Below are 16,248 nucleotides of genomic sequence, written 5' to 3'. Positions count from 1 at the left end.
AAAAAAAAAAAAAAAAAAAAAAACATTATCCAATTGATTTTAAAACCCTCAAAACTATGGACTTTATGTAAATTCTACGTTACATTTATTATTATTATTATTATTATTTTATCCTTAACCTTGATTTTTGCAAATTGCAAGTGAGTTCACAATAAAATAATAAAATAATAAATAAATAATTTAGTTGACATAAAAATAACTACTTAATTATTAGAAAAAAAATATAAATATTAAAAAGCCCGTTTAAATGGGAGATAATATGATTAAGTCGAGTTGATCTAATAAAAAAAAATCAATTTTTAAATCAAATCAAATTTTTTATTTTTAAAAAATTTAACTCAACTTAACATTTATAGTTCGGGTGGTTAAGTTTTATAAATACCTCTAATTCTAATTCTATGTATATTTGTTACAATCGCACTTTTTGATGACAACAGACTTGCAACTGTGCGACACTCACTTCCCATCAATAAGTGAGTTAAGTGAATTCGTTCTTGCGTCGCCTACGGACAGGGGACGTATGCTCGAGCCTCTGATCCCGGTTAAAGAATAAAGTTTTTGAAAGAGAGTTTCAATAACAACGGCTTACAGCATATAACTATCTGCTATCTGAGTGTTACAATAATGGAATATAGTTCACATAATTGTTTAATGTCCATAGATCTAGAAATCAACGAAGCTAATTCATACGACAATTATTATATTATTTTGTCCCATAAATTTATCATTAAATTCTTTATTTTCATATTATTTTCCTTGGAAACGTGAATGGGGGTCGACATTATTATATTAATAATAAATCAAATAACCATTTTCTTCCAAATAATAATAAAAATAAAATTTAATAATTCCATTGGAATAAAATATAAAATATATAAATATAATATTTATTAGGAAAGAAAAATAGAGAAACATGGGTGTAGAGTTATGAGGTCTTGGCGTTGACCATTTCAAGATGGGATCCCAAGCTTTCTCTTTCTTAACGGATTTCTTTAAATAAAACATTAATATTTAATTAATTGGATTTATTTTCCTTCTTTTTCATATTATTATTTAATAAAAAATGTGAACTCCAAACACCATAAATAATGACAGTGATGCCCCCAGCTCATTTTAAAATTTAATCTCTATCCAAATAAATAACCTATAAATACGCTACCTTTTTAAGGATGTTTTGTCTTCACTAACATGTTTCATGGAACTTTCTATAAGGTCACTCGATATAAAATTACTGTAAGCTAAACATGTTTGACTTTAAAATTACTGTAACGGAGCCCTCGAAAACAAAAGTAAATTGTAATTCTTTTAAGCATTTTTCAAATTACTCTCATTTATTTATTTTTAAATTTACCTAAAAATACTCGATTTGAATATAGTTTAGTAAATTAATAGATATCGAAAATAACAACTCCAATAATTAGCTACAATAAATAGTTGGGGCTGCTTAATTAATTACAACTTAGGCTAATGCGGCTGCTAAAATTTCTCTTAATTACCGTATAGTTTGCGTAGGGCTAAATCCGAGTTTTCACCTCAGGAATAAAAAGGTAAAAATCATGAAAATAGTTGTCACTACGTAGCTAACCCTAATAATCGTTAGATTTAGCATATTATATGAAATTTTTACATAACTATCCCTAATAACCGTGAAGTCTGGCAAGTATATGAAATTTGTACATAGCTATCCCTAATACCCGTGAGACCTAAAAAATCAAATTTACATGTAGCTAGCCCAAATAACCATGAGACATAACGGGTATATAACATTTACACGTTTGCACGTAAATTTATACGTAGCTATCTCGAGTAATTATAGTTGATACACAATTTCTCTCTCATACATCTAGCTCGAGTTTAGGGTTTGGGGTCGGAAAGTTATTTTTAATTAAGTGAATGAAGGTTAATTAATAAAGGGGACCCATTAAAGTCAATCTAATAATAATTATTCCATTGAGACGAGAGAATTGACTTTGATGCCTCAAAATTTGTATTAAGAGAGAGATTGTGATATTCAACCATCTGAGAGAGAGAAAGCCAAAGAGGGTTATGGAGATTGATCTCTCACTCAAAATTGATCAAGAACACGAACACGAACAAGAACAAGCTGCTGTCTCGGATTCGAGAAAAGGTTTGGCAGTCGACATTAATGGTGGAGAGGTAAGCTTCTTAAGAACCCTTTAACCCGTCTTGTTGAACTCATCGATTCTTAATCGAGGATTATACGTTCTATAGATTTCTGCGTTACAAATGGAAATGGATCGAATGAAGGAAGAGAACAAAGCGTTGAGACGAGCTGTGGAACAAACCATGAAAGATTACTATGATCTTGAAACCAAAATTGGTATCATCCAACAAAACAACCTCACCAACAAGGTACCCTCAAACCCCTTCTCTCTTTGTTCATCTATATGGGTTTTATACTGGTCGTATCAAATGATCGAAATTGGATCCATTCTCGCAAATAAACACAATCCCTACGCACGTCTAGGAATACCCTTTTCTGTATATTCGTACTCGACTCGAGTAGACATGTTGAGGTCTTACGAGAGATACCCGTAACGAAAAAAAGTAGCGTTTTAAGTTTATTGGTCTTAGTGAATATGAACATTAATTTAGTTTCCGCTCAATTCAATTATATAATCTATTTGTTGGGTTTCGTGCAAAATTTGACCTCTTAATAGGATTCTCACTCTTACATCTAAAAATAATCACTTATCCACTGAGACGAGAGATGTGTTGTTGATTATCAACACGAACATAGTAGTGAGATCTCATGTTGGTTGGAGAGAGGAACGAAACATTCCTTATAATAAGGGTGAGGAAACCTCTCCCTAATATACGCGTTTTAAAACCGTGAGATTGACAGCGATACATAACGGGTTAAAACGGACAATATTTATAGTTGAGCGGTAATTGATGAATGCTCAAATCTTGTTATCTCACTCAACATAATAGGTATCTATTTTCGTATATGCACAGGACTCTCGTAGCTTTGTATTATTCCAAGGAAACGAGAAGAAAAGGCATGACATACAAAACCTAGACTTGGATCTCGAGGAAATGTCGAAGAAGAAGAGACGAGCACGGTCGCCGCCATCGAAGGAGGAGGAGACGAAGGAGAGGGAACTAGGGTTATCATTAGGGCTCCATACAAACAACAATGATATGGAAGAAGATAACCATAGGGAATTACAAGAAGAAACAAGAGAGAAGAACAAGCCACAAAGGCCTGAATTATTGCAAGGAATGGCACCTCCACAAAACAGGAAAACTAGGGTTTCTGTGCGAGCTAGATGTGAATCTGCCACTGTAAGTTGCAATATCAAACCAAAATTTTATTTTAACGAAGTTTAAGGATGTTTATAAAATTTATGTTATAATGTCGCAATGTAATGTTATTGTAGATGAACGATGGTTGTCAATGGAGGAAATATGGTCAAAAAATCGCGAAGGGTAATCCATGCCCTCGAGCGTACTATCGTTGCACAGTTGCCCCGGGATGCCCCGTTAGGAAACAGGTACAGTTTTTCCGGGCTCGATTATAAGTTTAGTACATTAACTTTTAAATTTACATCATAGGTTCTTAAGTTTTAAAATTTTCTAATAGATTCCTCGAGTTCCTAAACTTTTTAAAAAATGTTAGATAAATCAAAAACTGATTTGGGTTGGGTTGAGTCGTTGGGTTCTTATTAAAAAAAAAAATTAAGTCCGAACATTTGGGTTGGGTCTTAGAAATGTATTAACCCGACTCAACCTAACCCGCTCTCTAAAGGTTTCAGGTATTTTGTATAATTTAACCATAATTTGGTCACTTTTTTCTTACATTAAAGTCTTGACTTTTAGGTCCAAAGATGCTTAGAAGACATGTCGATTCTGATAACAACGTACGAAGGAACGCATAATCATCCACTCCCTGTCGGAGCCACAGCCATGGCTTCCACAGCTTCAGCAGCAGCTTCCTTCATGCTCTTAGACTCCGCTAATACTAACCCTAATATTCTAAACTCCTCTTCCTATTCTCCAAACCCTAATGAGCCCTCTGCCAACCGCTTTTACAGCCCTTTAATGGCTACTTCTTCCACCTCCGATTTGCCCCATTCCTTCTTCCATAGGAACTTTCAACCTAATCATCTTATGGGTTCCCTCCATGGCCGGAGTTGGAACCCTACCGACGGTAATAAGCCACCACTCACGGCGGAGAGTGTGTCTGCTATTGCTTCTGACCCTAAGTTTCGAGTCGCCGTGGCGGCTGCCATTTCGACGCTTATTAACAAAGAGAGCAACCGCACGACGTCGATGCTGGATCCTATCGAACGTTCTTCTTTTGATTCTGGTAAGGACGGCGACGGCGGCGACGATGGTGGCGGCGGAAATAAGAATTGGGTTGTTGAGTCCCTCTCCTTGAATGGGAAGTAATTTGGAAGGAGACTCGGAGTTCATTCTTTTTTTTTTTTCAGTTTGATCCAAAATATGTATTTATATTTGTAGTTTTTGTTTCCATGATTTGATTTTCTGATGAGAGTTCTGTAAGAATTCATAGAATGAAAGAATAAATATGTTTTTGGTTTGATATTATATGGCATCAACTTGACAAGTAAAATATAAAAATAATAAATAAAATAAAATATGCTTAATTTAGCTCGTAAATATTGAAATTTATATCTAGTAAATCTCTAAACTGTCGATTTTACGACATCTAATTGATAAATTGGGAGGCCTAACGAGGTATTAGCACAGTGTTGAGCGTGCCCCTTCTAAAAAATGAAATCACCACTGACTTGAATAAAAGGGAAGGTGAATCTGCTCGAAGAGCTACTAAACTAACCCTCATCTCGCTAATGAAGAGCCAGATCACATTCACTTGTTTGGAATTTATTGTTCGAGATTGGTTGAAACAACTTTCCAGCCTCCTAACCTTATATTGTATATTATTCAAGTTATAGTATCATCAATATTTGGACTTGGACCGTGTCTCCCAAACAATCTCGGTACCAAGGTCCAGAAGCTCGGACGAATTAATGGTGACAAGTATATCAAATAAAACCTTAAACTTATAATTTTGTCAATCAAAGTTAAAAGACCAATAAATGCAGACACCAAATCGACAAAAATTTTAAAGTTTCGAGACTAAATTTATAATTTACCTTATAACTTCATCATCATCTACCTACCAATCCACGGCAGCCCGTGTAAACTAGAAAGCAGGCATTGGACCAAAAAGTCATTTACTTGTCCCAAACTGAACCTCAATGGGCAGATTATTCACAAAATGGACAGCCATCAGACAAATCGAGTAACAGCAAATTCTGAAACTACTGGTTTAGATCACTAATGTTGATATAAAGCAATCATAGCATTAAAGGAGGAAGTTTTCACAAGCTCAAAACGTGAATCCAACATCCTTTCTTATTGACCATGGTTAAAGGTCTTCATAACTTTTATAAAATTGCACAGCTCTTGGCATTTTTTGTAGATGCAAAAACCAAGTCCACAAAAACAGGTTGCATAAAAAATCAAGCACAAAAGGAAAGGATCCCCACATCCCTAACAATTGTCCATTACTTCAGTTTCGTAAATAGTTTTGGTGCAACCTGCAAGAACAGCATCTTTGAAGTTAGTTCAAGGCTCGAGCTCGAACTTGTTCGATTATGTACAGCTTTTTCCGTAGTCTAATTTCTATAAAAACCGAAAGTTACTTACACATTTGTCAATGCAAGACCAGTAATCAAAATATTGTCCAGTGCAATGCTTATGACCACTCTCGTCCCCTTGGATTCTCTTCACGCATGCCTACGACATCGAAAGGCAATAATCATCATTTTACCTTATCTTTGTCCTAATGAGATAGAATTTGAATCTGATTGGACGTAATAAACAAAGTAAAAAAAAAATTAAGACCCTCTTTGTTCTAATATATCAACCAATCATCAGCTGACACCCATAGATATAAGAGATTGCATAAAACTTGATGACTGGTTGAGATTCATCAACGGCGCAATAAAAGGACGACAAGTGACCGAGTCAACATGAACCCCAAAGCATGATATCAACTAGAATCAGTGAAACATGAGTTGTCTCAAGTTTGAGGAAACAAGTATCTCAACTTGCCATCAATATTGAGTTGAATTCACAGATCAACGGAGCTACATTGTTAAGACAATGTGTTGAGGAGGGCTATTGTTGCCTCCGTGACCTAATTGCTTAGCATGATGAGCCAAGGATCTTTCACCATAATTGCCAAGGGAAAGATCGCCCTAACACCTTTGGATGAGAAACAGGACTTCATAGTGAAAGTATATACAAGAGCATACAAAAAGAACCAGCAAAAGGAAACCAAAAGTAAGATCGTTGAGCGAAAAATGACTTCTATCCAAAAGAATAAAAAAGGTTGCACTAACAAGTTCTTACTATTACCCTTAACAGCAAAAATAAGATGCATAATCGAAAGAGAAATTATGAAGTTTAATGTTGGAACGACTAATAAAAAGAGACTTTAATAGTGCTACTTAGCCATTGAGTGGCTCGTCTTTGTCTTATTTTTTAAATCCTTCTCTACTTATAACCACTTGTTAGTTGATTACTAGTATGCCCACAATATCCAAATAATGTTCCAACCATTCTTCCGCCCCAAAAACAGACTTTATCTTCAAGGTGTGGGTTGATTGATGGGGCCCAGTTGACGTCCATGGGTTTTTTTTCCATAAGCAAATTCAGAAATCAAAGGTGGGGTAAAATTGATTAAAATTTGTAACGTCCATGCGTCACAAAGAAGGTACAAGGAAATCCAATGGTTTATAAATGGATGTAATCACACGGAGAGATGCAAAATCTTCATCTAGTGATGGTTTAATTTCTAATCAAATAAGAGAATAGAAATATACACCATTCACGAAACAAGCTTTTAAAGTGGAGTAATCATGAAAAGAAAAAAAAGAATAATGAACAATAGTCCAACAAATGAAGAAAAAAACGTATCCAACTAGACTAAGACTCATCAATCCCCCACAACATAGACTAATAAAACACCCTGTACCTGATATTCAAGTAGTGGTTTCACACACTTGGGCTTGCAAGCTTCTTCAAGATACCTTTTCTGATCAACAGGTTCTTCATCCGCCCTACATACGAGGAAACAAAGAAACGTAGATATCAATACAAATAATCTTCAACACAATGAAAGACAAAGACAGAGTATGGAAAAGAAATGCATGTAAAAGTAGCTTCCAAGTTCCAACCATATGAAGATCTCAATTTCCACTCCGGCATACTTTAATCATTGGTATTTGAGAATATAACTATCCTACTGATTATCAAACCTTACAAATCTCCAAAAACCTTACATTTGCTAAATGTCTGATTTACATTGCAACTAAATCTACAGAAAACTAATTCTTCCCAAAATATGCAAAAATCACAGCACTTCTATATTCCATGATTTCCTTTCAGCAGCAGGGAGATGATACTTGTCATGGTGATTGCTCCAAAAATCAAGATTCAAAGAAACATTTGTCCAGGTATGTGGACCACAGTCCACCCTAATAACTCTTCCCACCACTATGGGCTACTTTCGAGGGAAAGAGTGTGCTTAGAAATTTCTGAATGCCAAATAAGGCAATAAATGGTAACAAAACAGCACTTGAATACAGGGATACAAATCTAAAGTACATAGCCGACAATCAAAAAGTCATCGTGTAAGAAATAAAACGGTCAAAAAATAGTGTATAATTTATGGTGAAGCTGAATCCTAAATAATAACAATAATAATAATAATAAAGGTACTTACATTGCTAATAAATAGTACTGACTTTGAGCAAAATAGTAGGCAAGAAAACCTGAAAAGCATTAAAATTAAATTTTAGTTTGCACATAAATGCTGACACCAAAAACCATGAACTTCATTCCACAAATTCAAAATGTCCATGCCTTTATCTCAAGCATTCTTTTGAGGAAAGGCAGACAAAAGATCCATTAAGAATTTAAATTGACCAGCCTCGAGCTAAACACCATCTACTATGTAGTATCATTGTGTATGTAAGATTAGACTTCAGGTTCAGATGTGAAACATTCAGAATGGAAGGTATTAGAAAGTCTCGTCAATTTCACCAAAGGAAAAGCAATTGATTTCAGCCCAATGATTTGTACCCACGAATCAAACTGCCTATGGTAAGGGAAATTAAGTAAGGTCGTAATCTAATGATACTCGTTAATCTTGATTCCATTACAAGAGAAACGGAAACACCATTTCAAAATTGGAGACTTGAATGTGTATCAAAAACAACAATTCAGATCATATAATCAAACATAACAAATTCCCCTCGAAAACCAACTACTGAGAGGCAGAACAAACGACATAATATAATCGCACAGAGAAAAACAAAAGAACCTCCATCGATCTCTAAGAAAACTTCAAAGGAAACAAATCAAATCGATAGAAGAAATCAAAAGCCCCCATAAATGCCAAAACAGACGATCGACAAATGGAGGAAAACAAAAACACGGATCTGATCATTAGAATAAAAAAAAAAAAAAAAGCAGAAAAGAGAAACAGGGAACAATAATTATATAAAGCTCAAAAACGGCGAAAGCCTTTCTCGTTTCCAAATTCATACCTTGGAGCTGAAACACAAATCTGGGAGGAAACTAGCAACTCTGATTAGGTTTAGTTTCGGAGCTGAGAAACTGCAATATGACAAATCTCCCACTTTTCCGATTCAAGAAGCTTCGCGGGCCGGTTGCATTCGGATTCGGTACAATTGTTCGGGTCGGGTCAAAAAGCCCTTTTGGAGCCAAATTAAATTACAAATTAAAAAATGTCTAAATTATAAGAATTTAAAATTAAAATTAAAATTAAAAGATTAATTAATTTTACATTTATTTTAAAATTAATATAATAACAGAGCTATTTTCTAGAGCACGTAACTATTTTAAAAAAATAATATAATTATTACCAAAAATAGAGTAATTATAGTAAATGATAATGTTTTGAAGTGGTAAAAGCGGGGTTAATTGGTTGCCGTTGAATGCCTAAACTTATGGTTAGGCAGTGAAAAATTTAGCCTTTAGGGCAATATAATTACCCCATTTTCATCCTCATCCGCCTCCAGCTTCTTCAACCCTCTTCCTGTCTCCTCCATTCTTTTACCTTCTTTCTCGACATTCACAGAGTTGACATGGGTGGCTGCGCTAGCAAGCCCAAGACCTACGAGAAAGAAGACGCCCCCCTGCCCCTCCCTGTTGTCAAGGAGGCCGTAGTGGCGGAGCGGACTATTGAGGAGATTCGGGAGGTACCCATTTCCCTTGGGTCTTTGCTCCTTCAGGTAATTTAATTACTCTTTATGTTCTTTAATTCTAATTTTTTTAATTATATCTTTTTTTTTTTTTATTTATTATTTTCTTTGTAGAATGAAGCAAAGGAAGAGGCAGCTGAGGATCAAAAGGAAGTGGGACTTCCAATTAAGGCCCAAAATCAAGAGCCCAGTCAAGAAGCTAAGGTGGAGCCACTAAATGTGGTAGATGCTGCCCCTCCTATACCCACCGTTGAGGAAGTGGCAGTGTCCGAGAAAGCCACTCTAGAGTCAGCGCCGGAAGTAGCGCCACAAAAGGCCGCCGTCGAGGCAGCGCCGGCAATAGCGCCACAAAAGGCCGCCGTCGAGGCAGCGCCGGCAATAGCGCCACAAAAGGCCGCCGTCGAGGCAGCGCCGGCAGTAGCGCCACAAAAGGCCGCCGTCGAGGCAGCGCCACAAAAGGCCGCCGTCGAGGCAGCGGCAGTAGCGCCACAAAAGGCCGCCGTCGAGGCAGCGGCAGTAGCGCCACAAAAGGCCGCCGTCGAGGCAGCGGCAGTAGCGCCACAAAAGGCCGCCGTCGAGGCAGCGGCCGTAGCGCCACAAAATGCCGCCGTCGAGGCAGCGGCCGTAGCGCCACAAAAGGCCGCCGTCGAGGCAGCGGCCGTAGCGCCACAAAATGCCGCCGTCGAGGCAGCGGCCGTAGCGCCACAAAAGGCCGCCGTCGAGGCAGCGGCCGTAGCGCCACAAAATGCCGCCGTCGAGGCAGCGGCCGTAGCGCCACAAAAGGCCGCCGTCGAGGCAGCGGCCGTAGCGCCACAAAATGCCGCCGTCGAGGCAGCGGCCGTAGCGCCACAAAAGGCCGCCGTCGAGGCAGCGGCCGTAGCGCCACAAAATGCCGCCGTCGAGGCAGCGGCCGTAGCGCCACAAAAGGCCGCCGTCGAGGCAGCGGCCGTAGCGCCACAAAATGCCGCCGTCGAGGCAGCGGCCGTAGCGCCACAAAAGGCCGCCGTCGAGGCAGCGGCCGTAGCGCCACAAAATGCCGCCGTCGAGGCAGCGGCCGTAGCGCCACAAAAGGCCGCCGTCGAGGCAGCGGCGGCAGTAGCGCCACAAAATGCCGCCGTCGAGGCAGCGGCCGTAGCGCCACAAAAGGCCGCCGTCGAGGCAGCGGCCGTAGCGCCACAAAATGCCGCCGTCGAGGCAGCGGCCGTAGCGCCACAAAAGGCCGCCGTCGAGGCAGCGGCCGTAGCGCCACAAAATGCCGCCGTCGAGGCAGCGGCCGTAGCGCCACAAAAGGCCGCCGTCGAGGCAGCGGCCGTAGCGCCACAAAATGCCGCCGTCGAGGCAGCGGCCGTAGCGCCACAAAAGGCCGCCGTCGAGGCAGCGGCCGTAGCGCCACAAAATGCCGCCGTCGAGGCAGCGGCCGTAGCGCCACAAAAGGCCGCCGTCGAGGCAGCGGCCGTAGCGCCACAAAATGCCGCCGTCGAGGCAGCGGCCGTAGCGCCACAAAAGGCCGCCGTCGAGGCAGCGCCGGCCGTAGCGCCACAAAAGGCCGCCGTCGAGGCAGCGGCAGTAGCGCCACAAAAGGCCGCCGTCGAGGCAGCGGCCGTAGCGCCACAAAAGGCCGCCGTCGAGGCAGCGCCGGCAGTAGCGCCACAAAAGGCCACCGTCGAGGCAGCGGCGGCAGTAGCGCCACAAAAGGCCACCGTCGAGGCAGCGGCGGCAGTAGCGCCACAAAAGGCCGCCGTCGAGGCAGCGGCAGTAGCGCCACAAAAGGCCGCCGTCGAGGCAGCGGCCGTAGCGCCACAAAAGGCCGCCGTCGAGGCAGCAGCAGAACTCACGAAAGCCACCGAAGAGGAGAAGACCACCGAAGCGACACCGTCACCGGCGGTGGCAGTGGCGGCGGCGACAAAAGAAAAAACAATAGACAATATGGGAAAGTAAATTCGGGTGCCTATGGAACATTTAATTTGTTAACAATTCCAAAATTGATTGAGAACGGGAATGCTTGTAGTTTCGGGTCTTCCATTTTTGGTTGTGAAAGAACAAAAGCCATTGAAAATCTAAACTAGAAATCAAAATAATGGAATCCCGTTTCTCCTTAATTAAAGCTCGATACTTCTATAGAGCTTTCAATAAAATACATTTTTTTGTTCGTCTCGACACCTCTATACCTCTTTGGAGCTCTCCTCTACTAGCATATTAGCCATACAATTTTGAATATATATATATTTTAATTTAAGTATTAAATAAATAAAAAATTGTTGAAGGAATAAAGCTATGATTTAAAAATTAAAATAAAGAATGAAACCAAAAAATAATGTGGTTTATTTTTTGTTGAATGTTTCATTAAATAAGAATAATGATGAAAACAGTAATAAATAATAATAATAATAATTGAGGTCCCCCGGAAGTTTCATCATTTCCTCTGACTAGTCGAAGTATTAGCGTGGCTGCACATTATTATTGGTCAAAGTCAAACTCTAATAACGGGTCACAATACTACCCGACCCGAAATCTCGAAATCCGACCCGTTTTATTTTAGGGTAATCAATGGAAATGGCCTTTTATTATCATTGTTATATGTTTTTTGGGGACAAAAACTTATATAAAAAAAAAGGCATTGGGTCATATGGGTCATATGGCTGTTGACATTTATATGACCACGTTATTGACCAACAAGCAAAACACGCCTAATTTTAGTGTTCTTATGATTGAGGTACTAAAGAAAAAAAAAGTCAACCTTGTTAATATAGATCGAAATTGGAATAAAGAGTACTATTTGACTCGATTTATGACTTACGAGCCATATGAATTTCGTTCTAGACAAAAAAAATGGTTCACCGCTATTATTGAATTTCATATCGGGAGCATGAAGCTTTGTACATCCAAATAATAATATAATAAAAAAAATGATGAGATTGACTTTATTACTTGCCATTTTAAGACATTAAATTATTAAAAGAAAATACATTAAATAAAAAAAAAAAAGACAAATAAATTATTTGGTAGTTCATGAAAAGAAAAAGGATAAAGGAATAAGATCACAAGGGAGAGAGAGAAAGTATAGTTGACTAAATTGAGTGGTACAATAGGAACGGCCGCATTGAATCAAAACTCCCCAAAGACCTTTTTTTTCTTCTTATCAGACAATGCACGGGGAAAGTCAAATGCCCATTTGGGTCATGAACTGTTAGTAGGAATTATCGCCCAGAAAATAAATAAATAAATAAATAAATAAATAAATTTATGGTGAAACTTTCAAAGGAAATTACTTGAAAATTGGTGGAAAATGGAATCATTGTAGCTATTCTTCTTTGGTTCTTCATCGTTAGCTAAATTCAATGACCCTTTGGGGTCCGCCCTAGAGAGAGAAAGAGGAGAGAGAGAGAGAGAGAGAGAGAGACTTTTTTGAGACGACTGATCCAAAGCTTTGATTTCCATTTCTGGGATTTCAGTGTTCATACCAATATCTTGATTTTCTCCGATACTTGGCCATTAACTTAGAGTTTTTCGCTTTAGATTTCTCCTTTTCTTTCTCCATCTCTCACTTTTCTATCATTTTCACACTGATCTTCCGGGAAAATGTTGTGACTTTCCCGAGAAAAAACCTCATTCACAACTCCTCATCCCTTCTTTTACTGGCAGATCTTCAGTCCTCTGTTCTTAGTTCAAGAGCTTGATCTGATTTCACCTGCCTGATCGACCTTAAATCCTCGTTTACAGGTTTGTGTTTCTTGGTGTTCTTAATTCGTACCAGTTTTTTTCTGTCCGGATACAAAATTTTGACCTAGTTTTTGTTGATTCTGTTCATAATTTGTGTAATTTCTGCATAATATTGATGGATTCAGAAAGGTCCAGATTCTATCTTGTTTTGGATCTATGCAGTTTCAAATGTTCTTATTGTGCTAGAATAAAGAGCCAGTTTGAGCCAGATTAGACTTTATGATGCATCATAAAGCAGCTTTTTCACAATACTTATCTCTTTTTCTTTAACTTTTGGCCTTAATTTACAAGATTCTGAAGCACTTTGTAACATTTGGCAGCCATAAACACATGACAATTGATATATAATCGAAGGGGCGTCGAGATTTGATATCATTTTCGTGTAGAATGTCGTTTCGAAGCATTGTTCGTGATGTTAGGGATAGTATTGGGAGCTTATCTAGACGAGGTTTCGAGGCTAGGTTGAGTAGTCATCATAGAGAGAAGTCGAATGCGTCGTCGTTAAATGATGTTCATGATCAGCCTCCTGTTGTTCAGAATGGCTGCTGGGCTAATCTTCCACCTGAGCTGTTGTATGATGTCGTTCGAAGACTTGAAGAGAGTGAATGTACATGGCCTTCTCGAAAGAACGTCGTGGCCTGCGCTGCGGTGTGTCGTTCTTGGAGAATTATGTGTATGGAGATCGTTAAAGGCCCGGAAGTTTGTGGGAAGCTTACGTTTCCTGTGTCACTGAAGCAGGTATGATTTTCGGTATTCGTAGGATCAAATGTTGGAGATTACGACTCATTGTTCGTTCCTTTTGTTCTTGAATTTAGCCCGGACCGCGCGATGGATCTGTACAATGCTTCATTAAGAGGGACAAATCGAACCTAGCATACCATCTCTACTTGTGTCTTAGCCCTGGTATGGAATATGCTTATCTGCTTCACCTCATTGTTGAACATCTGAATCTGTTTATAATTTCTGGTACTCGAATTGTCCAGCTCTTCTGGTTGAAAACGGGAAGTTTCTTCTCTCTGCTAAGCGTACACGAAGAACAACTAGCACGGAGTATATTATCTCGATGGATGCAGAAAACATTTCGAGATCGAGTAGCTCGTACATCGGAAAGCTGAGGTGAGATAACACTTACGAACAGCCTTGAAGAAATATATCTTCTGCTTATGTCTTTCCTGATTCAAGTTTCGTGTTTATATCCAGGTCGAATTTTCTTGGAACGAAATTCATTGTCTATGATACTCAACCTCCATACACCGCTGCCCCACTCCCTCTTCCAGGGAAAACTAGCCGTAGATTCTATTCGAAAAAAGTGTCGCCGAAAGTCCCGACTGGGAGTTACAACATAGCTCATATAAGTTATGAACTAAACGTCTTAGGCACACGGGGACCCCGGAGAATGCACTGTATAATGCATTCGATACCAGTGTCTTCCCTCGATGCAGGGGGCGTTGTTCCAGGCCAACCTGAGCTCCTCCCTCCGAAGTCTCTCGACGATTCGTTTCGGAGTGCGTCATTCTCAAAAGCCTTGGATCATTCCATGGAGTTTAGTAGTGCTAGATTCTCCGAAATTGGGCGGGCAGCATTGGATGGCGATGAGGAGGGAAAGATGAGACCTTTGGTACTAAAAAACAAGCCGCCGAGATGGCACGAGCAGCTACAATGTTGGTGCCTGAACTTTCGTGGGCGGGTAACGGTTGCGTCGGTTAAGAATTTTCAGTTGATTGCAGCAATACAACCAGGTGCTGGCGCTCCAACCCCGTCTCAACCAGGGCCACCGGAGCACGACAAGATCATTCTTCAGTTCGGGAAGGTCGGGAAAGACATGTTCACGATGGATTATCGATATCCGCTGTCTGCTTTTCAGGCTTTTGCAATATGCTTGAGTAGCTTTGATACCAAATTGGCTTGTGAATAAAGAAAATGTATCAAAAGGTTAATGCATATGATGAGCAGAACAAAAGTAAGAGCAGCTCCCTACCTTACCTTTTATGCCCCTTTTTTTTTTTTTTTTTTTTTTTTTTAACTTTTGGATTTCACTCACTTAGTTTGTTGTCATTTCATGGTTAGGTTAGTGAAATAGTCATTGATGGTATTGATGTAAAACTTCATCGGCTACTTCTAATCTTTAAAAAAAAGGAATGAAGTGAAAAGCCCTTTTTACCCCTCTCTCTCTCTCTCTCTCTCTCTAATGAAGTGAAAATCCCTTTTAACCCTTCTCTTTCTCTCTCTAATGAGGTGAAAATCCCTTTTTACCCTTCTCTCTTTCTCTCTCTCTCCCCCCCTAATGAAATGAAAAGCCCTTTTACCCTTCTCTCTCTCTCTAATGAAGTTAAAAACCCTTTTTACCCCTCTCTCTCTAATGAAGTGAAAAGCCCTTTTTACCCTTCTGCCTCTCTCTCTCTCTCTAATGAAGTGAAAAGCCCTTTTTACCCTTCCCAAATACACAAAAGAAGAAAATCTTCTGAATCTCTAAATACCTTTTGTTTGTAATGATGGAAGAAGTGGTTTGAGTAGAGCATTGCTTTTGAACAACTTCTTCCATCATGTGAACCGATCAGAAAATGGCCCTCTTCTCTTTTTTCCCTTTTTCCCTCATTATTCCATCACATCTATTTCTTTTTCAAATTTATAGTAATAGTAATTACAAAAACTAAATAAATAAATAACCCAAATATACATCTTTATTCTTTGTTATTAACTAATCCCAGTACTTTATATTAAAAAAATTAAAAACCAAAATAAAATAAAATATATGAATTTTATTATTATATGAGCTACATCAAAAGGGACATTGATGTAGCTGGACAACAAATGATGGGTCTATTAAACCCAGTTAAACGCCGCCGTTTCTTATGCTTTTACTTCCTACTTTTAATTCTTTCTAATAATTTAATATTGTATTTATAAATTCAATACTTTATTTGACGATATTTTTTTTCTATTTTTATCCCTATAAAACATTATTTAATCGTGTGGGAAATAAATTCGCAGTATATATGTTAAACGAATTTCTTAATAGATAATTTATATTTTAAAAATATAAGACTGGTAACATAATATTTATATTATGTAATTATTTCTAAAGCTCAAATTTAAATCTCTCTAATTTCTTAAACTTAAAAAAAAACCATAAAATGATTTTTATTTTACTTTTTGTTCTAAATACTCTAATAAAAAACACATTTTTAATATTTTTTTAAAGCGGGATAAAAACCGGACAAGAAGGGGGGGGGGGGGGGGG

General features: G+C 38.9%; 4 protein-coding genes across 5 annotated transcripts; 3 read left to right on the top strand and 1 right to left on the bottom strand.

Moving 5' to 3' along the window:
- The first annotated feature begins 2,028 nt into the window (after nucleotides 1–2,028).
- LOC111482700 (probable WRKY transcription factor 9) lies at nucleotides 2,029–4,509 on the top strand. The gene is made up of 5 exons (XM_023128616.1): nucleotides 2,029–2,157; nucleotides 2,233–2,373; nucleotides 2,980–3,309; nucleotides 3,405–3,518; nucleotides 3,844–4,509. The coding sequence occupies exons 1-5, from the start codon at nucleotides 2,047–2,049 to the stop codon at nucleotides 4,414–4,416; spliced, it is 1,269 nt and encodes a 422-aa protein (XP_022984384.1). The 5' UTR covers nucleotides 2,029–2,046; the 3' UTR covers nucleotides 4,417–4,509.
- Nucleotides 4,510–5,334: 825 nt separating this feature from the next.
- LOC111483225 (cytochrome b-c1 complex subunit 6-like) lies at nucleotides 5,335–8,718 on the bottom strand. The gene is made up of 5 exons (XM_023129373.1): nucleotides 8,610–8,718; nucleotides 7,784–7,832; nucleotides 7,034–7,118; nucleotides 5,701–5,790; nucleotides 5,335–5,591 (listed from the first exon to the last, which is right to left on the bottom strand). Coding segments are annotated over exons 2-5 (210 nt in total). The 5' UTR covers nucleotides 7,786–7,832; nucleotides 8,610–8,718; the 3' UTR covers nucleotides 5,335–5,558.
- A 452-nt stretch (nucleotides 8,719–9,170) lies between these two features.
- Nucleotides 9,171–11,283, top strand: LOC111483203 (uncharacterized protein KIAA0754). The gene is made up of 2 exons (XM_023129353.1): nucleotides 9,171–9,317; nucleotides 9,402–11,283. The coding sequence occupies exons 1-2, from the start codon at nucleotides 9,171–9,173 to the stop codon at nucleotides 11,223–11,225; spliced, it is 1,971 nt and encodes a 656-aa protein (XP_022985121.1). The 3' UTR covers nucleotides 11,226–11,283.
- A 1,288-nt stretch (nucleotides 11,284–12,571) lies between these two features.
- Nucleotides 12,572–14,999, top strand: LOC111482977 (tubby-like F-box protein 8). Of its 2 annotated transcripts, none has more exons than XM_023129033.1 (5): nucleotides 12,572–13,007; nucleotides 13,394–13,745; nucleotides 13,823–13,910; nucleotides 13,991–14,123; nucleotides 14,208–14,999. In XM_023129033.1, exons 2-5 carry the CDS (start codon nucleotides 13,395–13,397, stop codon nucleotides 14,920–14,922), a joined length of 1,287 nt encoding a protein of 428 aa, XP_022984801.1. In that variant the 5' UTR covers nucleotides 12,572–13,007; nucleotide 13,394; the 3' UTR covers nucleotides 14,923–14,999. The 2 variants fall into 2 exon arrangements, with proteins under 2 accessions (XP_022984801.1, XP_022984800.1); XM_023129032.1 differs by having other exon boundaries at nucleotides 12,575–13,007; nucleotides 13,328–13,745.
- The last annotated feature ends 1,249 nt before the right edge of the window (nucleotides 15,000–16,248 follow it).

This window comes from Cucurbita maxima, unplaced genomic scaffold (assembly GCF_002738345.1).
Source record: "Cucurbita maxima cultivar Rimu unplaced genomic scaffold, Cmax_1.0 Cma_Scf00008, whole genome shotgun sequence".
NCBI lineage: Eukaryota > Viridiplantae > Streptophyta > Magnoliopsida > Cucurbitales > Cucurbitaceae > Cucurbita > Cucurbita maxima.
The sequence above is the reverse complement of the archived record's forward strand: the minus strand, read 5'-3'. Positions and strand labels throughout refer to the sequence as shown.